The sequence below is a fragment of the Trichechus manatus genome, unplaced genomic scaffold (genome assembly GCF_000243295.1).
Source record: "Trichechus manatus latirostris isolate Lorelei unplaced genomic scaffold, TriManLat1.0 scaffold00249, whole genome shotgun sequence".
NCBI classification, from domain to species: domain Eukaryota; kingdom Metazoa; phylum Chordata; class Mammalia; order Sirenia; family Trichechidae; genus Trichechus; species Trichechus manatus.
Genome location: NW_004444185.1, coordinates 918,746 through 944,030, shown reverse-complemented (window position 1 = coordinate 944,030; position 25,285 = coordinate 918,746). Strand labels below are relative to the sequence as shown.

Below are 25,285 nucleotides of genomic sequence, written 5' to 3'. Positions count from 1 at the left end.
TCCCTTGCTCCAGACGGGGTGAGACCAGTGGAGTATCTTACATGGCCACTTACAGGCTTTTAAGACCCCAGACACTACACACCAAAGTAGGATGTAGAACATTTTCTTTATAAACTATGTAATGCCAGTTGAGCTAGATGTTCCCTGAGACCATGGTTCCCACAGCTCTCAACCTAGTAACTCCCTCAGGGAGTTTGGATGTGTCTATGGGGCTTCCATGACCTTGCCTTGGACAAGTTGTGCTGGCTTCCCCAATATTGTGTACTGTCTTACACAGTACTGGGAAAAGAAAATTCATTCAAAACCAAAACTGACTCTAGTTGCGTCTCTCTTCCAGTATGAACTGTCCACAGTCTCAGGGTACTAATCTTTAATTTCTTCCTCTGAAAGGGACCAGCTTGGACTCATAGCTATCAGATGAGCAGGAAGTCCAGGACCTCCCCAGAACCGCCTATAAACTCTGGGAGGCACCCTGTCTCTTGCACAGAGTTGAGGAAAAAAACAGGAAAATGACCCCATGTGTGTCAGAGTAGAACTTCCCTCCATAGGGTTTTCAATAGCCGATTTTTTGGAAGTAGATTACCAGGCCTATATTCCAAGGTGCCTCTGGGTGGACTTGAACTCGGTTAGCAGTCAAATACATTAATCCTTGCACCACCCAGGGACTGAGAAGAAGCCTGAATCCAGGTCTCTTGGCCATTTTTGTTGCTTCTCTCTGCCACACGGTGGTGCTGTTGGCAGCAGGTCTTACACAGTCTAACCACCAGGAGAATCCTCAGTTGTGTCAAGCCTTGCTCAGATGGCTGTGAACCTTCTACGGATGACAGCTCCAAAATGTCATGCCCAGCCAAGGGTGCCTCTTGTCCGGGTTCTGAGTCACAGCAGTTTCCACTCCAAGGTGCTAAGTCAGGATTGGTCCACTCTTTGGTGGACTTGGAACTCTATCTCCTTCCTTCCCCAGGAAATCACTCCCACAGGGGCCAGCTTCCCATGAAACCACAGGGTGTCCCTACACAGTCTACCCAGGCCCTCGGGGCTACCCACCCTTCTTCCAAAGGGCAGTGAATCAGTTAGGAATGCGTTGGGCTGCAAGGAACAGAAAACCCAATGAACTGTGGTTTAAACAAAAAGTTCCTTTTTCTCACATAATAAGAAGTCAGGAGGCAGTGGTTGCTGTGTTGGCTCAGCTGTCCAACAAAGCTATTAGGGATCCAGGCCCTCTGATATCTGTCCAGCCCTCCCTCCTTAGCATACTGGCTTTTCTCCTCATGCTTGTTGCCTCCAGCTTGCAAGATGATTGCCACAGCACCACACTTCATATCAATGTTCAAGGTAGGAAAGGGGTCAACTGTTTTTGACCCCTCTCTTCAGGGAGTAAAAGCTCACCCATGAAGCCCCTCAGCCAACTTCCTACTGGTCAAAACATTATCCCAGGACTACCCTTAGCCTCAAGGGAGCCTGAGAAATGAATATTTTGCTTTTCCAGCCTGTGCAGTAGGAGGTGGCAAAGGAGAAGTAGTTGTTAGACAAAGAACGGTGTCTCCATATGATTCTCTCTTACTGGGCCCTGCACCCCTCGCCCGTGCAGGGAGGAGGAAACTGTTTCAAAGGTGACAGGCCCTCCTGAGATCTACTAGGAGACTTTTCTGCCCTCTCTCCCCAGAGCAGAGAGAAGGCAGAAAACAGGAGTGTAAATCTTCACGCATAAGGGAGGCTGCATAATTTATACCAGAAGGGAAATCAATCTCCATTACTTTCCTTTTCCCTTGCAGAGACTTGTGGGGAAGGGAGAAGGAAAAGTCAGAAATTTCCAAGCATCAGCCCAGACCTCCTATGCCTGGGGTTGTCGGGGAGGGATACAGGGGGTTAGAGTAGATGGTCTGTTGTTAGCAGAGACCATGGACGAGTCTTCAGGGGAGGTGTGGGCTTGGAGGGGAATAGTGAGGTGGAGAGACATTGCTCTGCAAAAGTGGGTGAGGGAATTGAGTCTGGGGGGGCACCAGAGGGCCAAGTGGGGAGGCAAGGAGTCTTGGAGGTGACTCAGAGGCGAGGAGGAACCATTGGCTTTGTAAACTCCAGGGAAAGGCAGCTTCCCATATAGCTGGATGGTGAGAGTACAGCTGTGGGTGGGGGGTGAGGGGGTGCGTGCAAAGATAACTGGGTGTGGGGCACAGACCAGGACTGGGGCCAGCAGAGGAGGCACCCTCAGATTACCTGTGGAAGCAGGATCAAAGGCAGAGGTGACTGGGAGAGGCAGGTGCTGCCACTACCACCCCACCCCATGAAGTCCTGGCAAGGACAGGAGGGATGTGTGGCCCCTCTCCGGGGGCTGGTATCACTGCCAGCTCCATTTGGGTCTCCAAGGGCAGGGAACCTTGCCAACTTCCAGTTTACCGGCATGTACTGCAAAGTCATTTATTTAGTGGGGAGGGACACTCCAGTCCTCAGAGGCCTCCAGCACCCTGTTTCCTGGATGCTGGTGGCAGCTCAATAGGTAGATAACCTATATGGGACCTGAGCTTTCTGTCTTGCCCACATACTGGGACAGGCTGACCTATCTACTTGGAGTAGATGGTTCCAAGGCAGGTGGCCTGAGCCCATGTCCACAGCCGGCAGCAAGACCTCTGGCTCCCAGAGCCAGCCTCGGCCACACCCTTCCACTGACCACAAACGGCAAAGTGAATGAGCCTGCTTTCCGGTCCTGCCTTTCCCTGCTAGGTCCCCCATCTGCCTCTCTGGGGTCCACACCTCAACTTTCGTTCACCTGCCCCCATGGACTGCAACTCCCAAGGGCTCAGGCTTATCTGGATCCCGGTGGTCCAGCCGTGCCACCACACACGGGTGGAGGGAGGGGGCGGCTCCATAAATGTCTGTTGGAAGAGCTGCCACCGGCTGTCCTACTCACAAGAGGCCGAGTTCTGTATCTTTCTCAGCACCCCACTTCTAAGCTTACCAGTCCTGTGTCCCATTCCTCGGATGCTGGGGAGGGCTCTGAACCAGTGCCCTAGTTTTTGTTCAGGTGTATTATAGATTGAATTGTATCCCAAAAACACGTTGAATCCTAACCCCTGTACCTGTGAATGTGACCCCGTTTGGAAATAAGACGCTTTTAGGTTGTGTTAATGAGGCCATACCTGAGTAGGGTGCGTCGGAAACCTAATCCCTTCTGAGTGGTGTCTTACAAAAGGGAAAACAGAGAGAGACACATACACAGGGGAAGAGACCCTGTGAGGAACCATCTACAAGCCAAGGAACGCCCGGGGCTACTGACACGGAAGGGCCCACCCCCAGAGCCAATGCCCTGATTTGGATTTCTAGCCTCCAAAACTGTGAGACAATACCTGCCTGTTCTTTAAAGCACCTACTTGTGGTATTTTTGTTACAGCAGCACTAGGAGACGAAGACAAGGTGTGAACGCCCGATGGAGCTAATGCATCCCCTCCAGGTTGCCCCCTGACCCTTCAGGGTCTCAGCCCAATGGAGCAACCCATGAAGATGTCAGGCTGGTGGGAGGGGCTTGGGGTCCTCATGTCACAGACACGCATGTACAAAACACGTCTATCAAACAGCCGTCCGCCCCTCACAGATCCCAACTCCCTGGAGGGCAGAAGGGCATCGCTGGTATCGCGGCCCTGCCTCGGCCCCGCCCTCTGTCTCACACCCGTCTGTCCCTGGCTGCGTCCTTAGCCCCCAGCTCGAAAATGGACCTAGGGCTGGGACAAAGGAGTCTGAGAGTGGGGATGGAGGTGGCCCATCTCTGTTAGGGCTGAGGGGCCCCTCTCCCTCCCAGCCCAGGTAACCTGAGCCCAGCATTGTGTCCATCCCGGAACAGCTGACAATGCTGTGGTCAGACAGCTGGTGGGGCCGGGCCAGGCCGGCGGACGGACGGCTGGATGGGAGTGGGGACTGTGTCACGTGAGACCTGGAGCCTGCATCCATCTGCCCCAGACCTTGGGAGCTGCCAACCTGTACGGCCGCTGCGGAGAGCTGAGGCGCCATGCATGGGGGCCGGGGGCCGCTGCTGTTCCTGCTGCTGCTGGCTGGTCGCCTGGGTATGGACACAGGAGACCAGGGGCTGTGGGGCCGGAGCAGGGGTCCAAGACTCAGAGGACAGCCAGTGTCTGGAGGGCTCCTGGGCCTGCCCACACTCTAGCCCCCTGCTTCTCCATGACCCCCCTCCTGTCTATCTTGAAGCCCCCTTGCCCTGCTCACAGCTGTCTGTTGCAGGAGCTCAGGGCCGGAACCAGGAGGAGCGCCTGCTTGCAGACCTGATGCGCAACTACAACCCCCAACTGCGTCCCGCCGAGCGCGAAGCAGACGTGGTCAACGTCAGCCTCAAGCTCACCCTCACCAACCTCATCTCCCTGGTGAGCTGGCCTGGATGGAGGGGGGCCTGCTGGGGCGGGGAAGGGGCCGCACCAGCAGTGGGAGCAGGGGGTCTGCCTGGCCTCCTGGTGTCCTGTTGAAACTGACACTGGGTGGGGGAGGCCAGGTTTGGGCTTAGCACTCCATTCTGCACCCCCAGAATGAGCGTGAGGAGGCCCTCACCACCAACGTCTGGATAGAGATGGTAAGAGGCCGCCCGCTGCCCTGCTTCCTGCTATTGGGGCCCCACCCCGGCTCCCGAGGCCTCATGAGAGCCAGCTGCCCATCCCCCCTCCCTGCCTCTGCTGTCCCGTCTGGGCTGGACTCCCATTGCATTCTGGGGGTGTGGGGCAGCGGACAGCAGAGCCTGGAATCTCCTCCCCCGCTCCCCGCAGCAGTGGTGTGACTACCGTCTGCGCTGGGACCCGCAAGACTACGAGGGCCTGTGGGTGCTGCGGGTGCCATCCACCATGGTGTGGCGGCCGGATGTCGTGCTGGAGAACAAGTGAGGAGGGGGCAGGCAGGGGTGGGACCAAAGGACACGAGTCGGGGCCAGCAAAACCAGGGGTCTGGGAAAAGTTCTAGATGGTGCAGGTGCCATGGGGAAGGCCTGGGTGTGATCTCTGACCCCAGGGCCAGCAGACCTCGTCCTAGAGCAGGCTCCATCACCTCTGGGCTGGCCAGCTAGGGGTTACTTCTGCTCCTGAGACTGTCCCCTCAGTTCCCATAAGCAGGGGATAACAGCGGCATATGGAAGTGCTGTGAGGAGTCAGCCAGACGGGCATGGAAAGTGTCTGGCACATTTTGAGAGCTTAACAGATGTTACTCATTGCCTTCCAGTCGACCCTATAGGACAGAGTAGAACTGCCCCATAGAGTCTCCAAGGAGCTGCTGGTGGATTCAAACTGCCGACCTTTTGGTTAGCAGCCGAGCTCTTAACCACTGTGCCACCAGGGCTCCGTTGTGACTCCAGGGCTCCTAACAGATGTTAGCTGCCATTTTTACCATTGTTTTCATTATTAGAAGTTAGAAGGCAGGGCTCCAGGGAGGCTGTCTGGGGTGGGGGTGGCAGGGAGATTTGGGGGAAGTAGTGGTTCCTGTGGCCAGGTGGGGACGAGCCAGGGGCATGGCAGGCTGGGGAGAGCTGGTGTGGGGCGCAGGGTCTGAGCCCCAGCCCTGTGGCCTGGCCTGTGCCCACAGCGTGGACGGCGTGTTCGAGGTGGCGCTTTATTGCAACCTGCTGGTGTCCCCTGACGGCTGTATCTACTGGTTGCCGCCCGCCATCTTCCGCTCCTCCTGTCCCATCTCCGTCACCTACTTCCCCTTCGACTGGCAGAACTGCTCCCTCGTCTTCCAGTGAGGCCATTTACGGGGTGGGGAGGGGCAAAGGGGAGTCCCTGGGTAGCACAAATGGTTAAAGTCTATGTGACTAACCAAAAGGTTGGCAGTTTGAACCCACCCAGAGGCACCTTGGAAAAAAGGCCTGGCAATCTGCTTCCAAAAGGTCACAGCCTTGAAAACCTTATGGAGATCAGTTCGGCTCTGACACACGTGGGGTCACTATGAGTCAGGATCGACCTGGTGGCAACTGTTTTTTGTTTTTGTTTTGTTTTTTGTGGGGGGGGACGAAAGAGGGTCAACCTGGAGGTGTGCCTGAGTGGGGGGGTTTTAGGGATCTGCTCTAAGAGGGGCCTGGGCAGGTGTGGTGGAGCCCTGGCCGGTGGGGGATAGGTGAGGCTTCTGGCCTCTGCTCGGTCACCACCTCCCCAGGGCCTCCATGCCATCTCAGACAGAGACGCCTGAACGTGCCCCAGTCCCCTCACTCATCCTTGTTCACTGCTTCAGTTTCCCTGCCTGTGCCCAAAGGGAGAAATTCTTGTCTGGGATGGGTGAGAAGGCATACACATGCACACGGCATACATGCGTGCACACACGTGTGCTAGCTACACACTCACAGGTAGGGGGCTGTCTTGTGAGGGGCGAGAAATCAGGTCCTGAAGCCCCTGTATGTGACCCAAGCCATACCGGGAGGGGGCGTCTCTGGGTCTCATTTTCCCCCTTCATAAACGTGGGAAGGGGGTCCGGTGACCTGGGTGGCACAAATGGTTACGTACTACACTGTAGCCAAAAGGTTGGCAGTTCGAACTCACCCAGAGGCACTCAGAAGAAAAGCCTGGCAGATCTGCTTCCAAAAGGTCACAGCCTTGAAAATCCTACGGAGCACAGTTCTACTCTGACACACATGGGGTCACCATGAGTCGGAATCAACTCAATGGCCACTAACAACAAGAGTCTTTGACAAAGGGAACTTCTTGTAGGGGGATCCGTCAGTAAACAGCCCGAGAGCTGCTCTTTCGGTAGGAGTTTATTTCCTACGTTCTCACTGGGGGCCCCTCCTGCCTGGGCGGCAGCTGGAGAGCTGACAGCGGCTGGATGAACACAGGATGGTCCTGGGCTCTTGGATGCCAGGCAGAGGTCCTCCCACTCACACGTCCCCCAGAAAGCCCCAAGTCCCTTCCACGACACTGCCGGCAAGTTCTGCAGCAAATTCAGAAGCACAGGGCTGCAATTTTGGAGGCAAAACTGCCCACAGTTGCCCTGGTGCTGCCCCTGTAAGCTTATGGAGCGTCTCCATACCCGACAGCTTATCCTCCTTCCCACCAACTCCCAGGTCCCAGACATACAGCACCAATGAGATCAATTTACAGCTGAGCCAGGAGGACGGTCAGACCATCGAGTGGATTTTCATCGACCCCGAGGCCTTCACAGGTAACCTGCACCCTGGGATCCTGGAGCAGCCTCACCCAGGGTCCTCCTGGACCCGGCTGCAGGGCCAGGGCCAGACCAAACGTTACTGACAAGATTGAACCCCCTTCCATGTAACCCAAGATAAAAACTACAGTAAACCCTGGGTGCTACAGATGGTTAAGCGCTCAACTACTAGCTGAAAGTTCAAACTCTCCCAGACGCTCATAGGAAGAAAGGCCCAGCGATCTGCTTCTGAAATGTTACAGCCTTGAAAACCCCATGGAGCAGTTCTACTCTGCACGCATGGGGTTGCCATGAGTCGGAATCGACAATAGCTAACGACAGCAAACCATGAAATATGTTAAGATCCAACTGTGAGATTTTCCCTGTGAGAGTTACTTCATTGTCGCGGAGGGAGGGGTCAAATATCCAATCTCCTGGCCCCTTGTCCATCCCCCCACGGTGCCCCCCACCCTCTCCGTGCCCACCCCTGGTGCCTGCAGAGAACGGGGAGTGGGCCATCCGGCATCGGCCAGCCAAGATGCTGCTGGATGCGTCGGCGCCAGCCGAGGAGGCGGGCCACCAGAAGGTGGCGTTCTACCTGCTCATTCAGCGAAAACCCCTCTTCTACGTCATCAGCATCATTGCCCCCTGCGTGCTCATCTCCTCTGTGGCCATCCTCATATACTTCCTGCCTGCCAAGGGTACCTGGGGCCTGGGGGAGGGCGCCATGTCCCTGTCAGCAGCCCAGGGGACAACTGGGCGGCTGGAGGGGCACCACAACCCAGGACTGGGCAGTGGGCTTCTCTGTGGGTGGGGGGAGGTTGAGCCCTGCTCTGAGGAGCCTCTTGGTTGCGGGCAGCCGGTGGCCAGAAGTGTACTGTCGCCATCAACGTGCTTCTGGCCCAGACAGTTTTCCTCTTCCTGGTGGCCAAGAAGGTGCCTGAGACCTCCCAGGCGGTGCCACTCATCAGCAAGTACGGTGGTCCTCACACCTGCCCTCCCACCTGCCCTCACACCTGCCCTCACACCTGCCCGCCCACCTGCCTGCACACCTACCCGCACACCTGCCCTCACACCTGCCCTCATGCCTGCCCACCTTCTCCCCTCCTTCCTTGGGGACTCCTGGCACTACCCTCCTGCCAGCCCTCACCCCCAACCATTCTCAGTGCCAACCCCTCACCCCAGGGGACCTGAAGGGTGGGGGTGGCATTGGGGAATGAGGGTGGCTAAGGGCCAGCCTGGCCTCCCACCTCCCCCCACCAGGTACCTGACTTTCCTCCTGGTGGTGACCATCCTCATTGTCGTCAATGCCGTGGTCGTGCTCAACGTGTCCTTGCGGTCCCCACACACACACTCCATGGCCCGAGGGGTCCGCAAGGCAAGGCCCCTCCCTGCCCCCCCCAGCATCATCTCACCCAGCGCCCAGTGTGCACACACGTGCCCTCCAGGCAGCAAAGCTGCCCTCGGTGCACTTGAAGCATTTGCCAAAATGGATGAATGATAATGTCGGGCGCTTACTATGGTCCAGGCACTGTGCTAAGCGCTTTACGCCCGTTAACTTATTTCATCTTCATAAGAACCCTGTAAAGTGGACATTATCATCACCCCCATTTTACAGATGAGGAAACTGAGGCACGGAGAGGGTAAATAGCTTGCCCAAAGTCACAGGGCTAGACAGCGGAGGAGCCAGCCTTGTTACAAATCTCTCCCCTGCCCCCAGGCTCCCCCAGACAAGCTGGGCCAGAACAACAGGTGGGGCCCAGGAATCTGTATTTGTAACATGCATCCTAGCGATTATGATGTGCATACAAATTTGGGGACCCAGCTCAGTTTCTGGCACAGAAAAGCCCAGCTGGACCCAACCACTGCCCCTAACCTGCTGCCCCTGGGCCCTGGCAGCATGAGCCTTCCATGCCAGCCTCCAGCCGAACCAAACACTGGGCTGGCTGGCTGCCTAAGCTAAGTCACCCTGATCAATCCCTCCACCCTAGGTGTTCCTGCGGCTCCTGCCTCAGCTGCTGCGGATGCACGTGCGCCCGCTGGCCCCCGCGGCGGTCCGGGACACCCGGCCCTGCCTACAGAATGGCTTCTCTGGGTGGTCAGTCACGGCCGGGGAGGAGGTGGCCCTGTATCTGCCTCACAGCGAGCTCCTCTTCCGGCAGCGGCAGCGGAACGGGCTGGTCAGGGCCGCGCTGGAGAAGCTCGGTGAGGTGCAGGGACATGCAAGGACTCCGTTCCACAGGGACTCCAGAGGGAAGGGTGGGTTGTGGGCCAAAGCACCAGGCACAGCAGGTGGGTGAAAAGCAAGTGTCCAGGGTGGGGAGGGAGGGGCAGGAGTCCCTGGAGAGAGGCCACCTTCTCTGCCTGGTTCTCCTCCATTCTACACCCAAATCTTAGCCTCTTTCCTCCTCAGAGAAAGGCCCAGAGCTGGGGCAGAGCCAGGAGTTCTGTGGCAGCCTGAAGCAGGCCACCCCAGCCATCCAGGCCTGTGTCCAAGCCTGCAACCTCATTGCCCGTGCCCGCCACCAGCAGACTCACTTCAACAACGTGAGCTGGGGGAGAGTGGAGGCATGGGGCCTCGGGCTGGGGTGGGCAGAGGATGAGCTGGGGCAGTGGGTGGAAAAAGAGGAGATGAGGTGGGACATCAAGGCCTGGAACCACGGAGCAGCCAGGCTGGGGCGTGATTCAGGTGAAGGGCCCCAGGAAATGGAGAATGGAGGCCCAAAGCCCAAGGATGGTAGAAGGATCCAGCGAGGGTCATCCCGCACCCTGCCTCCCGCCCTTAGGGGAACGAGGAGTGGTTCCTGGTGGGCCGCGTGCTGGACCGTGTCTGCTTCCTAGCCATGCTCTCCCTCTTCGTCTGCGGCACTGCTGGCATCTTCCTCATGGCCCACTACAACCGGGTGCCTGCCCTGCCATTTCCTGGAGACCCCCGCCCCTACCTGCCCTCGCCTGACTGAGCCAACCAACCCCTTCTGGGCACAGGGACTTCATGGCCATGGGGGCTGCACTGAGGCTTAGCAGCTGTGTTCTGCTCTGCTGAGGTCATGAGTGTGCTCTTTGGAAGGCACCCTTTGGGGCCGCGGCAGCCAAATAAAGAGACAGAGCTGGAGTCTGGAGTGGTTGGGGTGGGCAGGGGTGCTGTTGGGGTCAGCATCCACATGGCATTGGCTACCCACCCCTCCAGTGAGCATCCTCCCCTCACCTCAGCAGAGCATTATCAACTCCCACCCATTTTGGAGGCCCTAAGGGCCTAAGGGTTTTCTATGATGCCGCCAACTTGGCAAGGTCCTGCTCTCCAGGCCTAGGCCTGGCAGCCCTTTTATGAGTTCCCTGCAGGCTCCTCAAAGAGGGATGTCAAGAGAGATGATGTGAAGAGTAGTAGCAGCCCACTCCAGCTGGCATTTCCTCCCCTATCATCTGGGTGCGGTGGCCCCCCGTACGCACCTGCATCCGTAACCTTCCAGTCACATGCACTATTTGCCACTGATCACAAAAGATTGCTTGAGTTTTATTATCCTTTTCCATTTTTAAGAGGAGAGCTTTTCACTGCATCATGGACAAGCAAGAGTCACTATTCCCCCACGTTTCAAACGTGCCAGTTGGGGTCCAGAGTAAAAGGGGCTTCCCAGAACACTGGTGGTTACACGAGGTGTGGAGTCCAGAATTGCCAACTCTCTGCCCCAATCTCAGACGCTCTAAGAATGCTTCTGCAGCTTGCAAATTGGGACCCTTCTTCCTTCTCTTCTTAAAGGCCATGTGTTTGCATTGGTCCCAAAGAGTGTTTAATTCAGGGTGGAGCCCGCCAGGCAGGGAGGCTTGGCGTTAACAGGGAGCCTTTTTGCCTCCCAGGATGGGTCCCTGACCTGCCTCCCTTGGCCCCATTTGTCAGGAAATAAGAGGACCAGCTGAGGTCTTCTTGTGGGGGAGGCAAGGCCCGGGTCTGAGAGTACAGCTGGGACCGTGGGCACGTCACTTCCAGCCCCTGAGCCTGTTTCCTCATCTGTAACATGGCACAGATGTCAGTTCCTGTCTTCCCTCACTGCAACCACAGGCTCAAAGGTGTGGGTGAGGGTGATTAACAAATGTAAAAGTGCCTCATAAAAGCCTGAAAGTGAGACACTGGGGGTGGGGGGGAGGAAAAAGGACCCTGGAAATTACGGCCCCCCACCCCACGGTTGCTGGCTTTGGTGCTCAGTCACCAGCAGGGGCACTTTATTTACTCCGGTGTACGTGTGCACCCTCCTGTCGAGTTGTCGCTGTGCTGGGGCCTCAGATCTGGGAGGGTTTGATGCCCAGTAGAACCATCTCAGGCCCCGTACTAGCTTTGTCACCCGGAGTGAGTCTCTTAAACTTCTGAATGCCTCACAGAGCAGAGATTAGCTCAGTAGCTCTTGGATACTGAGAAAAACAAGAATAACAGTCACCATTTATTAAGGGTTACTTGTACCAGGTATTGTGTCCAGCGCTTGACATTGATAATCCTGTGGAACCCACACACAAGACGTAGGCGCTATTGTATCATAGCCTCGGAAAGGTTATGAGATAGGAAAGTGCAGCCTGCACAGGGGCTGGAGTTAGGATTTGTACCAGGCAGTGATTCCAGAAGGGCTGGCAGGGCTGGCTGCTAACCAAAAGGCCGGGGCTCGAACCCACTAGCGGCTCTGCGGGAGAAAAACCTGGCGATCTGCTCCCGAAAAGATTACAGCCTAGGAAACCCTATGCGGCCGTTCTACTCTGTCACGTGGGGTCACCATAAGTCGGAACCACTCCATGGCACACAACAAAGTACGTGCGGAGGCCGCACTCTCAACTCCGCGCGGGGCTGCCACTTTCTCCGAGCCCGCTGCAGGCAAGGGCTAGGACACGCTCCCTTGGGAGGGGAGTGGTTCTTACTGGCTAAGCCGCGGGGAGCGGCCTTGCAGGCACTGGGACAGGGACAGCGCCAAAGCCACAGCCCCGCCCCGCAGCTCGCCGCCGCGCAGCTGCACTTCGCGGGCGTCCCGGGATTCCGGCCTCCCCCCGCAGGGCCTGCGCGCCGACGTTCCGCTGCTCCCGGCGCAACCGGAAGTGGCCGGGCCCAAGGCGGAGGGACCCGGCGGAGCGGAAGTCATTCCGTGAGGCAGTGGCGACGGCGGCGGCGAGAGGATGAACAACAAGTTCGACGCGTGAGTGGCGCGTGGCCGCCCCCCGACTCCGGGGCCCCTTCCCCCAACCGTTCCCCCGCGCCCGCCCCCGCCGGCCCCGGCGCAAACTCTGCCGCTCAGGCCTCCCTGTGGGCTTGGGCTGCGGGTCGGCTGGGCCCGGGCGGCCGGCAGGGAAGAGGGGGCTGGGGGGTGTGAGGTGCAGGGTCCTAGGGACCCCAGGGCTGTCCGGGCGAAGGGCGGAGGCCGGGAAAGGGTGGCCGTGCCGCCAGGAAGGAGGTTTTCGGACGCCCCGCCCCGGTGGGTGCGGGTTGCCGGCGACGTGGAGGGTGGAGACCTCGGAGGGTTTGAGTGTTTCTGCAGGCTTGCCGCCCAGCCTCTGAATCCACCTTTCCTCCCAGACTCGCTCTGTGGCTTGGGCTGGTCACCTCTCCTCTCTGAGCCTCAGTTTTGTCATCTGCAAAGTAGGGAGGGTGACAGAGCTTGTCTAGTAGGGTTTTGAAGATGCAGTGAGGTAATGTGGCTGCAGCGGTCAGCACAGTGGCTGCCCAGTTACGGAATTCTCATCGTTTTTCCGAGACTTCTTCCTACTTCCTCTCTCCTGCCCCGCCCTTTCCCTTCTTCCAACACTCTTGCCAAGAGCTGGTTAGTTGTCTTACCCAACTGGTATACCAGGTCGTTTGCCTCCTCTGTATAGATGCCCCTACTCCTCGTTCCAGTGGCGTACTATTTGCAGGTACAGAGAGGAAATGCAAAAGTAGTTTTGCATATTTCCTTCCAGCGATTGTATATTTAGGTAAATGATGTTCTTATCTCTCTTCTCGTAGTCTTGTAAATCTAGTTAATCGGTCTGCCCATCTGAAGACCTAGATTTCCAGCCCCAGACCCACTGGCAGTTGGACAGCAGGCAAGTCACCCCGTCTCTAGCTGTTGTTGTCCAAACCAGTCAGTGGTTGGTGCCGTGCTGTCTCATTGGGGTGTGATAAGGATTAAATCACACTCAGCCAAGCTTACAGGTACTTTGTGAATTGCTAAATGTTGTTAGCCGTCTTAGAGTAAGCTCTTTCTCAGTGACCTCCTATATAGCAGAATGATACAGTGCCCGATGCTGTGCCATCTTCCTAACCATTGCTGTGTTTGAGCCCATTGAGACGCCACGGTGACAGGTTTAGTTTAGAATTGCTAAATAGTGAGATGTAAATGTACAGTGAACTTACTAGTAGTTTAGGTTGTGACCTGCTGCTGCTAATGCGAAGTTGGGGTTTTTCCAATACAGCGAGAGCTAGAGTGCAAATGCAGGGGTGCTGGATTTCCACCGCTCCAGGCAGCTCCTTAGGAGTGTTTCCTAGTTGCTGAAAGGTCTCTACTGCTTGAGAAAATCTTTGACAGAACACTTCTCCAGCCTGCTGCCTTGCTGAGCCCATCCCTCTATGCCCACCCCCCCGCCCCTGCCAATCCTCGAAATGATAAGCCTGGCAATACGTAACTCCAGATCTATGTACAGTGGAGCTTTATGCAAACCCATACCCCTTCCGCAACTGAATAGAATAATTCAGAATTTCATCTTAAGAAGGTACTTTATGGGCCATCTGTCCCAGTCCTACCCAAATCAGTATGCTAATTTAAGAACAGTAATAGTGGCATCTTGTTAGATACTTTTCATGTATTAATTCTATTCCTTTTAACAACTCTGCAAAGGGGATGTTGTTATCTCCTTTTACAGATAAGGAAAATGAGGCTCTCTGAGGTTGAGTAACTTGCCCAAAACACCAGGAAGGGCCATATGGTGGGATTCAAACCCAGGTTCGTTATTTAACCTTGGTTCAAGCACTCTGTTGACAAAAAACTAACCTGGGTCATTTTTAATTTGTCCTAGTTATTAACTATTCATCATACTGAGCCAGAATTTTTAAACATCTGTTCCCTAGCTGTGCAGGAAAAAACAGCTTTTTTTTTTCATTTGAAATTAGCAATCGAAAACAGCACCCTGGCCCTCCTTTTGTTTTTCCATGCAAAAATTCTGTGGTTTTTAGAATGTTCTTCTGTCTTTTGGAGTCTGTACTTTTCACTGCATTGCTCCTAAGAGCATGTTCCAGTTTGCTGAAAATCTAGTACCTGGAGCTGAGTATAGTAGTATAATCTGATGGGCTCTGGTTAACTGTTGGAAACTCTACTTCTGTGAATGTAACCTAAGGTTGACTTTTTTTGTGGGGGTTGGGGGAGGTAGACCCATCAAGTTGTTAGCTTCCATTGCCATTGATCCTGTTAACATGTAAAACCCATAACCTGGTTTTACAAGGACTACGGTCCTAACTTCCATAAGTTTTGCCCCTATCCTACATCCTTGTGTTCGTTTTGGCCCATTCTTAACTATTATCTGGACCACTTATTTGGCATTTACCCTATACTACCTTGTATTGCTTTGATTTTAGAAATCCACTTGTTGTGGATTGAATTATGTGCCCCCAAAATATCTGTCAGCTTGGCCAGGTCATGGTTCCCAGTATTGTATGATTGTTTACCATTTTGTCATCTGATGTGATTTCCCTGTGTGTTGTAAATCCTGTCATTATGATGTAATAAGATGGATTAGCGGCAGTTATATTGATGAGATCTACAAGATTAAATAGCAGTCTTAAGCCAATCTCTTTTGAGATATAAAAGAGAGAAGCGAACAGAGAGACAGGGGGACCTCATACCACCAAGAAAGCAGCGCCGGGAGCAGAGCACATCCTTTGGACATGAGGTTCCTGCACTGAGATGCTCCCAGACCAAGGGAAGACTGATGACAAGGACCTTCCTCCAGAGCCGGCAGAGAGAGAGAGCCTTCGCCTGGAGCTGGCACCCTGAGTTCTGGCCTACTGGACTGTGAGAGAATAAACTTCTCTTTGTTGGAGCCATCCACTTGTGGTGTTTCTGTAATAGCACTAGATGACTAAGACAGAATTTGGTACCGAGAGAGTAGGGTGCTGCTTTAACAGATCCCTAACATGTAGAAATGGTTTTGAAACTGTGAATGAGTAGAAGACTCAGAAGGAAGTGAAGAGAACTGTTAACACTGGAGAAGGCGCAGGTGGTGAGAAACAGCAGCCGAGGACCAGCGGCAGCAGAACCGGGAGACCAGAGCCAGACAGCGCTGGAGCCGACTTACGGACCGAGAGAGCTGAGTGCCTGTGTGCAGGAGGCTTCCTGGCAGAGTAGGGTGCCTCCGGACACTTACCGGTGGAGCTAGGCTTGCTGACCCACGGAGGAGCGAGAGAGCTGAGTGCCTGTGCGCAGGGGGCTTCCTGGTGGAGTGGGGTGCCTCCAGGCACTTATTGATGGAGCTACTGAGCTTTGGAACACTAGTCCCAGCAGGGTAGATCAGGTGTGAGGCCTGAGTAGCCGAGAGGCAGAGGAACACAGGAAGCCGAGCTGCCTTAGTCTCAAAAGGTATGGCCACAACCTCTGGGGACTCAAAGGGTGGAGCCATGGCCTCTGGTGTTTCTAAGGCTGGAATCGCCACTCAGATGGACTAGGAGAAGGGTGCACCTAAAGCTGAGGGAGCAGAGTTCCCGTCCCAGTGCGCCTGGAAGGCGGAGCTGAAGCCCAGGGCCAAGAGGCCTCCACTCAGAATCTGGAGAGTTTGGCAAATACCTAGCATCTGGAGGGCAGGGCTGTTGTGTAAATTGTCTTGGAGAACAGAGGGTTATTTTCAAAGCCTTGAGGGCTAATGTAATGTGTTCTGCTGACTTGCTTGGTGCCTGTTATGCCTTCTTTCTCTCCAGTGTCTCCCGTTTGTAATGGAAATGTCTAGCTTGTGCTGGTTCTGCCATTGTACCTTTGGAAGCAGATAACTTGTATTCTAGATTTCACGGAGAGGAATTCTTTGGATTTTGGGCTTGGAGTTGATTTAAGACTTTTGCTATGATATGATGGGGTGAATATGTTTTACATGTGGCAAGGACATGAATTTTGGGGGGCCAAAGGGTGATATGTCATGGATTGAATTGTGTCCCCCCAAAATATCTGTCAACTTGGCCAGGTCATGGTTCCCAGTATTATATGATTGTCTACCATTTTGTCATCTGATGTGATTTCCCTGTGTGTTGTAAATCCTATCATTATGATGTAACAAGATGGATTAGCAGCAGTTATATTGATGAGATCTACAAGATTCAATAGCGTCTTAAGCCAGTCTCTTTTGAGATATAAAAGAGAGGAGCGAACAGAGAGACGGGGACCTCGTACCACCAAGACAGCAGTGCTGGGAGCAGAGCACGTCCTTTGGACATGAGGTTCCTGCACTGAGATGCTCCCAGACCAAGGGAAGACTGATGACAAGGACCTTCCTCCAGAGCCGACAGAGAGAGAGAGACTTCCCCTGGAGCTGGCACCCTGAGTTTGGACTTCTGGCTTTCTGGACCATGAGAGAATAAACTTCTCTTTGTTGGAGCCATCCACTTGTGGTGTTTCTGTTATAGCAGCACTAGATGACTAAGACACCATTCATTAAACAGATGTTTGTTTTATGCCACTGCCTAATGCTGGAGATATAAAGATGAGTCAGAGTTCCTACCCTCCAGGGATGGGTCTAGTCATAGAGTGTGAGGAAATACCTGTAGAGAAGCCAGATGAGCTAATGAGGTGCCACGCTGTCTGGATAGCCTCAGAGATCATGATTGCCCACCTGAGTCTAGGGGGCAGTGAGTTTTCAGTCTGGATTGGCTCTTGGCTCACATCCAGCTTCAAGACAGGAAGAGTAGCCGCTGGAAGAGAGGATGCAAATGACTTGCCTTAAGAGTAAGCTCAGAGGGCAGGGATTGGTTATCTCCACCTCAGGAAATAAAAGCACAAGATGAAGGCCCATTAGGGTTTCCATTTACATCCCAGAAGGGAGATGTGGTCCAGGGATCACATTGTGATCATTATTTTTGTTATTCCTTTTCTGTTCCCTAGTGGTGATTAGCAGCCATCACTAAAAAGAAAGGAACTTAAGTGCTTTAGCAAGTAAAGGGGTTGCTGGGGTGACTATGCCTCTCTTCACCCAAGATTTAAAAGAAGGGAACCCCAGAGTATAAGGTGGGGGTTGGGAGCTAAGGCAAGAGGAAATTAGTTTGAGTCCCTGGGGTGGCCCTAAAGAAGAGAGGAGCTGTCTTGGGCTTAAGCAGTAGAGACAAAAAACTGGCCATGTAGAATAGCTGGGACAAACGCAGACATTTATATGGGGAGGTTGAGAAGAGGGTAGTCTGTCTGAGCCTGAGTTAGGAGAGGTAAAGGGTGTTTCCGAGAGGAAGTAGCCCTCTAAGTCCTGAAGGACAGGTCAGCTTTCTGAGGAGAGACCACATCAGGAGCATGACGGGATGAGAACGTGCACATTCTGGGAGTTGCAGGTGGGTTCGCATGACTGGAGTGAAAAGAGCGTGTTGGGACTGGGCAGGAGAGGATATTGGGACACATGTAGGCCAAGTAGGGGCTGGTACCTCCAGGTCTGTGCCATGCTGAGAAGTGAGTGCTTGTATACCTCATCTCTTCAAGTAGGGTCCTTGGGGACAGGCACGCTGTCTCTTGGTTATCCTAGAAGCTGATACACACAGTGGATGCTTGGTAAATTTTAATTTTTAATCCAAGAGGCTTGTGTACTAGCCTGGCTTCTTTGGGAAAGGAAATCAGACCAACTCAAGTTTAACAAAGGGGGAGGGTGTGCTTTAAGCACAGATAATGGTCTGCCCAGATTTTTGAAGAAGGCCCTGAGGCATAGATTAGTGGCCAGGCTGGGCTGCCCTTTGGTCAGGTGCCCTTTCTAGGCCTGTGTCTTGACCAGGGTGAGGATGGGGAGATTCATGGCACAGGGCATGACCACCTCAGTATGTTCAACAGCTAGAGCTGTGAAGTGGGCAGGGCAGGTCTACCAGGTGAAGGGGTTTACATGTTAATAGGATCAGTGGCAACGGAAGCCAACAACTTGATGGGCCTACCCCAAAACATGGCTAGTTTATCTGCTCTAGTATTTGTTGAGTCCCTTTTACATGCTAGGCACTGGGGATTCATAAGCAAAAAACCAAAATACAAAAGATTCTACAACACGTTTCTGTGAGTAGGGCAATATCATCTGAGTATGCTTTGAGCATTTCGAGTATCTTTCTTGAGAATTACCTAATTCTGTTGCACTATACATAGAGTCATTAGGGCCCAAAAGGTGATTGATTTTCAAGAAGATCCCTGGTGAGTTAATGGTCTAGCTCTACAACAGTGTCCTTATTATGAACTCCCCTTCTGTGTATCTTTGTGAGCTCCCCCCTTCTGTGTATCTTTTTTTTTCTAAACCGAGTGAACTTCAGGTGTACCTGAATGCCTTCAAGTAGCATCACCGCTCCTCAAAGGGTAGCACTCAAGGTACATTTGACTCTGTAGTTCTAAGGCAAGAAAATGTTTATTCCTTCTTTCAGGCATTTTTTTTCCTTCCTTTTCATTCAACATTTACCTAGCATCTTCCTGTCCTAGGTACCAGAGACACAGAGGTGAATAAGACACAGCTGTAAGGAAATCCCTCCGTTTAGAGGAAAGACAGATGTGGAAGGAATGGCACCTCAGGTTGAAGGGGTAGTGTTTGCTTATAGCTCAGATATGAGAATGTAGACTGGAGTACAGGGTGCTTTGGGAGGAGAGAGAGGGGAAGGAGATGACACTGGAGAGGCAGGCAGGAGTTGGGTTCTAGAGGATCTTACATTTCTTTGTACTCTGTCCTGGAGACCAAAACCAACCCTGTAGCCGTTGAGTCGATTCCGACTCATAATGACCCTATAGGACAGAGGAGAACTGCCCCATAGGGTTTCCAAGGAGCAGCTAGCGGATTCAAACTGCTGACCTTCTGGTTAGCAGCTGAGTTCTTATCCTCTACACCACTAGGGCTCCTTGTCTTGGAGGGTGGGAGTCAAAGAGCAATGGGCCTTTTAGAGTTTTAAGCAGGGAAGTGACATGATCAGATTTGCATTTAGAATAGATCATGCTGGTGGCAGTGTGGAGGGTGAATAGAGGGTGAGAGAGATCTGAGTGAAGGTGACCATTTAGGCATTTACTGTGACAGTTGAGAGACAGGAGAAGTAACAGGAAGTACAGATAGAGGAGATGGTAAGAAGGAGAAGTGACAAAATAGATAGGTAAGTTTTTAAACTTCATTTGAAATGCCAAAGCAGTTATTTAATCCAGAAACTATTCTCATATCGACTCCTTGTTTTTAGCAAATCAAACAATCCTTTAAACTGTTCACGTCTTGCTTCCTTACTTGGCCTGTTAAAAAAACCGGAAGACAGTGCTTTCTGGAGTGCACACATTCGCAGATCAGCATTTCATTTGTGTTTAATCCTCCTACTTTGTTTTTCTGCGTTCCCTTGACCTTTTCTCATCTTATGTGCCTCTCTCTGCCTGTATTTTGAGTGACGTCAGGTTGGTTACATGGTAGTTCATGTGACCTGGTGACTCTGTTAGGTAAGTAAGAATCAGCTTAGCCATGGGATGACCTTGTTTTGCCTTCCCTTTCAGCTTGAAAGATGACGACAGTGGGGACCATGATCAGAATGAAGAAAACAGCACACAGAAAGATGGTGAGAAGGAAAAAACGGAACGAGACAAGAGTCAAAGCAGCAGCAAGAGGAAAGTGAGTCTTGGGCTGCGTGGGTGAAGCTGCCTTTGGATTTCAGACTCGCTTATCTTGTAGATTCTGTTTATCTGGTAGATATCTGATTAATATGATGACACCCTGTGTGGAATACCTGATTTTGTTTTTTAAAAAGAAAAAGATTGTGGAATCACTGACATTCCTTTTGGGATTTAGAACTTTTTTCTGCCACAGGATCTTGAGGTGCTGCCTTGCTGCCAGCATTCTCCTAGTCTGAGTTGCTTGGAGTTTAACAAGGCTGGGAACCGCTTCATAAGCTGCTGCTGAGTATTTCAGATCCTGCATGTCTCTTGAGATTTAAGATTTTTTATTTTTTAGTCAGTAGTAGTTGAAGCTGAAAGTGACTTGGAAAAGAGAAAGTTTAGAGAATGAGAGATAGATGGATTCATTTTTCCCTGGAAACATCAAAGCTGTCATTAATTCGTTTATTCCACAATATTGAGTGCCCTCCTAATGCAAGCACTGTGCTAGGTGCTACGAGGACACAGAGGCAAGTGAGACTTCCTCCAAGGAGCTTGCATTTAGCAGTAGCAATAACAACAGTAGCTGGCTTTTGTTGGGCACTTATTACGTGCTAGGCACTGTGCTAAACGTTTTACATGTGTTAACTCATTTGATCCTCTCAGTAGCCCTATGGAGTGGATATTGTTATTTCCCCCACTTTGCAGAATGAAAACTAAGGCACAAACAGGTTAAGCAACTAGCCCAAGGCCACATGCCAGTAGGTGGTAGAATGTCACAGAGAAGGCAGTGCTTGGGCTGGGAATACGTTCAGATAAGATGAGAACATAAATACCTGTGATGTGAGGTAGAAAGTTATAAAAGCTGTAAGAACATAGAAAAAGTTAAAGGAATTTAGAATCAGCTAACCACTGAAGAAATTTGTGTGTAAGCAGGATCTTGGGCACATTGCAGGTAATTGAGGATGTATTCTTTTTTAATTATGGATGCAGTAAGGGATGACACTGTAAGTTGTTTTCTCAGCCAGAGAGCGCAGGGAAAACACCCAGGATTAACACACCTTCTTCACTCCCCAGGCTGTTGTTCCTGGACCAGCAGAGCATCCCCTGCAGTACAACTACACTTTCTGGTACTCCAGGAGAACCCCCGGCCGGCCCACCAGCTCACAGAGCTATGAGCAGAATATCAAACAGATTGGCACCTTTGCCTCTGTGAGTACTTCGTGGTTTAATGTAGTGAGTCTTGGTGTACACTTACACCTGTATTTATGTCATTGTTAACTTACGTTCCTGGTAACCTAGTTAACATTTTGGTTTCCTTAATCAGCTGACCTGAGTCCCTGAGGTCAGATTTGTTCATTCTTAGGTTTCTCATTGGATACCTATAGGTAACATAAATGTTGTTGTTGTGTGCTGTCGAGTTGATTACCACTCACAGTGGTCCTGTAGGACAGAGTAGAACTGCTCCATAGGGTTTCCTGGGCTGCGCTCTTTATGGGAGCAGATTGCCAGTCTTTTCTCCTGTGGAGGCACTGGTGAGTTCAAACCGCTGACCTTTTGGTTAGCAGCTGAGCGCTTAACCACTGCGCCACCAGGGCTCCTTCAGGTAGCATACATAGGTATCAAAAAGTATGTAAATTATGGAATTGATCAAAAAGGGACAATATAAAAACACAGGTGCTTAAGAAAAAAAAGTACAGGTACGCTTTAAAAATACAGTAGACATACTATAAATCACAAGATTTTACATAATTCTTTTTATGAATTTGGGTTGTTTTTGCTTTTAAGTAGATATTTATTGAGTCCTTACTATGCAAAGTACTGTGGGGGATGCAAACTTTTATAATATATGGTGTCTCCCCTCATGAACCCTGATAGTAAAATCAAGAGTAAAGTTCAAAAGTTTCTTTTGTATTAAAGAACCTCCCATTAGGGTTTTGGGTATGTTAGTGATTATGCGTAAAGTAGTATCTTTTTCTTGTGTTCGAAAAGAACTGCAGACTCTAATAGTTTTTGTGGGTGCCGTTAGCATAGCATGCCCAGGCTCCATCATGCCTTCCTCACGGGTGGCTAGGTTAGTGTGCCCAAGAAGTTGTCTGCAACTAAAGTCAGCCTTATTCAAAAAAGATTTCCATGCACCTTCTGTGTGCTGTGTGTTCCATCTCTGGGCAGAATCAAATGCAGGATTTGTCATTTTCTTGAAATTATTGGGGTATTTGTCCTGTTTCAAATGCAAAAACTGGAAAAGAATCATAAGACGGTAAACACTACAGTAAGTGAAGAGGAAGGACACAGTAACAGCACTTTATCTGTGTAATTTCCTTTGATATTATGATAGCCCTGTGAGGTCAGTGATGTTATCCATATTTTCCAAATGAGGAAAGTGACATTTGGGTTAAGAGTGTAATCTGCAATCTGAAGTCAGTCAGGATGCCCTTGATGAAGTGGCGGGGCAGTACTGAGACTCCAGTGGATAGGCTGTAAAAGTCAGATTCCAAAACCCATCTTTTTTCACTCCTCCAGCACACCAGAACGCGTGCCACCGGGTCCCACGGCTTTCCTGCCATGAGCCTTAGGCTTGAACATAGGTGCCTGCCAGACAGACTGGATTTTTCAGCTTATTATTAGCAGTTATGCATGTTTAATCAGATCATTTGATTAATGTGAGATTGACAACTTGGCAGTGCCCAGTTGATACAGTTTCAGCCAAAAGCAAAGATCTTGTGTGAATTGTTCTGTATTGCCTTATCACTGGTTAAATTCAAGGGTTTTTTAAATATTAAAAATAGCTCATTTGCTGATGGATATTTAGGTCAAGGAATGTTTGTTGAATGAATTCAAGGTTTTAAAATGAAGACACAGGCCCTGCCTTTAGGCAGGGAAATAAGACATACCCAGGAATTTCTATGACTTTTATAGGAAAGGCATGGCTAGCAATCGCTCAGAATTTAGAGGAAAAAAGGAATTAATTCCAACTTGGAGAATGCCCCCTTGGAGGAGATGGGTTTAAGGTTCAATTTAAGAAATTTGAACAGGTGGTAAGAAGAGAAAGGAATTCTTGGCAGAAGGAACAGTAAACTTTTGAAACTATCTATGCATTCCTAACATTCCTGAATCGATTGCAAAAGTTTTGATTGCTGGCCCCGTGGGAACACCCGGACATGACAGGTGAAATGGCAGCCACTGTGTTGTGACCAACTGGTAAGACACCAGGGGATAGGAGCAGAAACTGACCTGGGGAGCAGGTGTTCATTAGAGATTCCGTTCAATTATTCTGGGGTAATTAGGAATATTTCTGGCATTGTTCTTTCCCTCTTTGAAAAAAAGCATATATGAACTTACCACACGTGTGCAAGGAGAGTTTTTGTTTTGTTTTCTTGCGGTATGTATGTTGAGTTGAGTAGCATTTATCAGCAGCAGCATCTCAGGTTAGTACTTCTCAGTACTTGCTGGCTGTGTGACAGAGTGTTTGGAGTCTGCTATTGTGTTAGTAGCCCTTATACACAAATTACTGTATATTAAAGTAATTTATGTCATTAGGGAATGGCTCATGATATTAAATTCCTTGGAGAAAAATAATTACATTGTGAAACTTGATCAAATCCAATGCAGTATTTCCCTGTGGCCCTTCATCCTCATATTTGATGTTTAAAAGTTGTTGAAATCAGGGTGACTAAGGGGGTAGGTAGTGTGTTGAAATGGAAAGAGTGTAGACGGGAGTCACAAGACTCATTTTTTCTGGTGCTGGACTCTGTGGGCTGGGGCAAGTTGCTCTAATACTGTTTCCTTGGCCTTGTTAGTGATTATGCGTAAAGTTTATCTTTATGCATAAAGTTCGTTTAAAAATGAAGAAGGTACTTGAGATGATTCTGAAGCCCTTTCTGCCCTCATGTCCTGAGTCTGAACATCCCTCCCTCTTTTCTGCATGTGTTCTTTCAGCCATCATACCATGCAGGCTCTGGCTTACTTGCCTCCTTTATTCTTTGGTTTCAACTAGAACTTTTGAAAACCAAAACTGTCTAAGAAAAAGGAGGAAAAAATCTTTGAGAGTTCATTGTTTCTCAAGCAGCTTACTTCATTCCTCTTGTGGGGGAATTGAGGGTGTTTGGTGTACTTTCTCTCCACCGCCACCCTCCAGTTCTTAACTCACAGTGAGCTACTGTTTCTGGCGTGTGCACTGTTTCTTTTAACCGTGTTAGAGTGGGAGAGGGTGTTGCTCCTTGCTCATTGTGGACGGGCGGCCGGTCAGTATTCTGCATCACTGTGTGCACTGCTGTATGGATGAGAGCACTGCATGCAAGTTCTACGAATGGGATTCACTCCAGACTCCTTAACGTGTGAGAAGTTTCACCCGTTCCTGTTCTGTGCGAACCTGAAGGAAAACAGGCTCACACAGTGTCAGGTCTGTCTCTGCCCACTTGCTGCCGAGATCTACAAGGACGACCTGAACCTCCGTCTCCTCGGCGCCTGTTTTCAGCTGCAGCACTCTGGCGTCTTGCTGTGTGTTCACTTAGCGCTTCTGGTTCTCTCTAGGCTGTTTCCCTGTTTCCCTAAAACATGCCTCTTCACTGCTCATACTTATTCAGTGCTCTCTGTGAATTACCAAGGAGTAGGGAAATAATCTCTTAACAAGACAGTGAGAGAAACAGAACTAGCCTGATGCGTATAAATACGCATACATTTGAGAGAAAAATGTTAAGTCTGGTTTTCCAAGAGGATTGAGAAGGAGGGGCAAAAACAAACAGTTGTTTTATGGAAGAAAGAGGGACTTTACCCCAAGTACGAGAGGCTAAGGTCCGTTTGATTTTGGACTGTCTTGGCCTTTGCAAGAGCGTCATGGCATAGAGTAGCGTGTGTGGTTGATTCTACCCCTTGTACTCAGTAACTCAGCAGAAGTAAAATGTATTTCATTCTAGCTAATCCTGTATTTTACAGTAAAACAGTCTTTGATCAGGAAGTGATTTGGTTCTAAAAGATACATTCTGGCTGAGGCTCTGTGGCACTTAATGTTCGTCGTAGCTTAACGTACCTCAGGACAAAGGGTTCCCATTGTGCGAAGCCGGTCCGCGTCAGCCTATGCTGATTCTCCGGCAGCTTCAGCGGGAGGGTGCGTTTCAGCCTGACTTCGCCAGCTGAGGCTCTTGGCTGAGGCTGGGCTTTCTTACCTGAAGAGTTTCTTTTATCAAACTGTAGGATACGCTTTCCTCTAACATGCCTTCCTTCCCACATGATCCCCCAAATGAAAATGAAGCCTCTGAGCAGTATAGCCTGTTTTAGAGTGTCTTCCATGTTGTGGGAGCCCTGGCAGCACAGTGGTTAAGAGTTCGGGTGCCAATCAAAAGATCAGCAGTCGGAATCCACCGTCTACTCCTTGAAAACCCTATGGGGCAATTCTCCTCTGTCCTGGA

The 25,285-nt window shown here is 51.2% G+C and overlaps 2 protein-coding genes across 5 annotated transcripts in view; both read left to right on the top strand.

Annotated features, from left to right (window-relative positions):
- The first annotated feature begins 3,977 nt into the window (after positions 1–3,977).
- CHRNG (cholinergic receptor nicotinic gamma subunit) lies at positions 3,978–10,076 on the top strand. Of its 2 annotated transcripts, XM_004389489.1 has the most exons (12): positions 3,978–4,052; positions 4,228–4,367; positions 4,526–4,570; positions 4,761–4,870; positions 5,566–5,721; positions 7,037–7,134; positions 7,617–7,817; positions 7,976–8,090; positions 8,380–8,494; positions 9,108–9,321; positions 9,530–9,663; positions 9,903–10,076. In XM_004389489.1, exons 1-12 carry the CDS (start codon positions 3,998–4,000, stop codon positions 10,074–10,076), a joined length of 1,557 nt encoding a protein of 518 aa, XP_004389546.1. In that variant the 5' UTR covers positions 3,978–3,997. The 2 variants fall into 2 exon arrangements, with proteins under 2 accessions (XP_004389546.1, XP_004389547.1); XM_004389490.1 differs by lacking the exon at positions 5,566–5,721 and having other exon boundaries at positions 3,998–4,052.
- Positions 10,077–12,141: 2,065 nt separating this feature from the next.
- EIF4E2 (eukaryotic translation initiation factor 4E family member 2) overlaps positions 12,142–25,285 on the top strand; it is a 29,344-nt gene continuing 16,200 nt past the window's right edge. For 2 of the 3 annotated variants that reach the window (XM_023724492.1, XM_012559444.2), the window contains exons 1-3: positions 12,150–12,284; positions 19,782–19,896; positions 20,955–21,089. In XM_023724492.1, the coding sequence (XP_023580260.1) occupies positions 12,265–12,284; positions 19,782–19,896; positions 20,955–21,089 (270 nt within the window). In that variant the 5' untranslated portion in view covers positions 12,150–12,264. Of the gene's footprint in view, positions 12,285–19,781; positions 19,897–20,954; positions 21,090–25,285 lie in introns of all 3 variants that reach the window. The other variant, XM_004389487.2, reaches the window with a different exon arrangement.

What these genes read in the sequence shown, in the direction of transcription:
- CHRNG (XM_004389489.1), top strand. Translation starts at nt 3,998, where the DNA reads ATGCATGGGGGCCGGGGGCCGCTGCTGTTCCTGCTGCTGCTGGCTGGT. An exon ending in GCTGCTGGCTGGTCGCCTGG is followed by an intron (nt 4,053 to 4,227) that starts GTATGGACACAG and finishes TGTCTGTTGCAG; the next exon opens with GAGCTCAGGGCCGGAACCAG. An exon ending in AACTGCTCCCTCGTCTTCCA is followed by an intron (nt 5,722 to 7,036) that starts GTGAGGCCATTT and finishes ACCAACTCCCAG; the next exon opens with GTCCCAGACATACAGCACCA.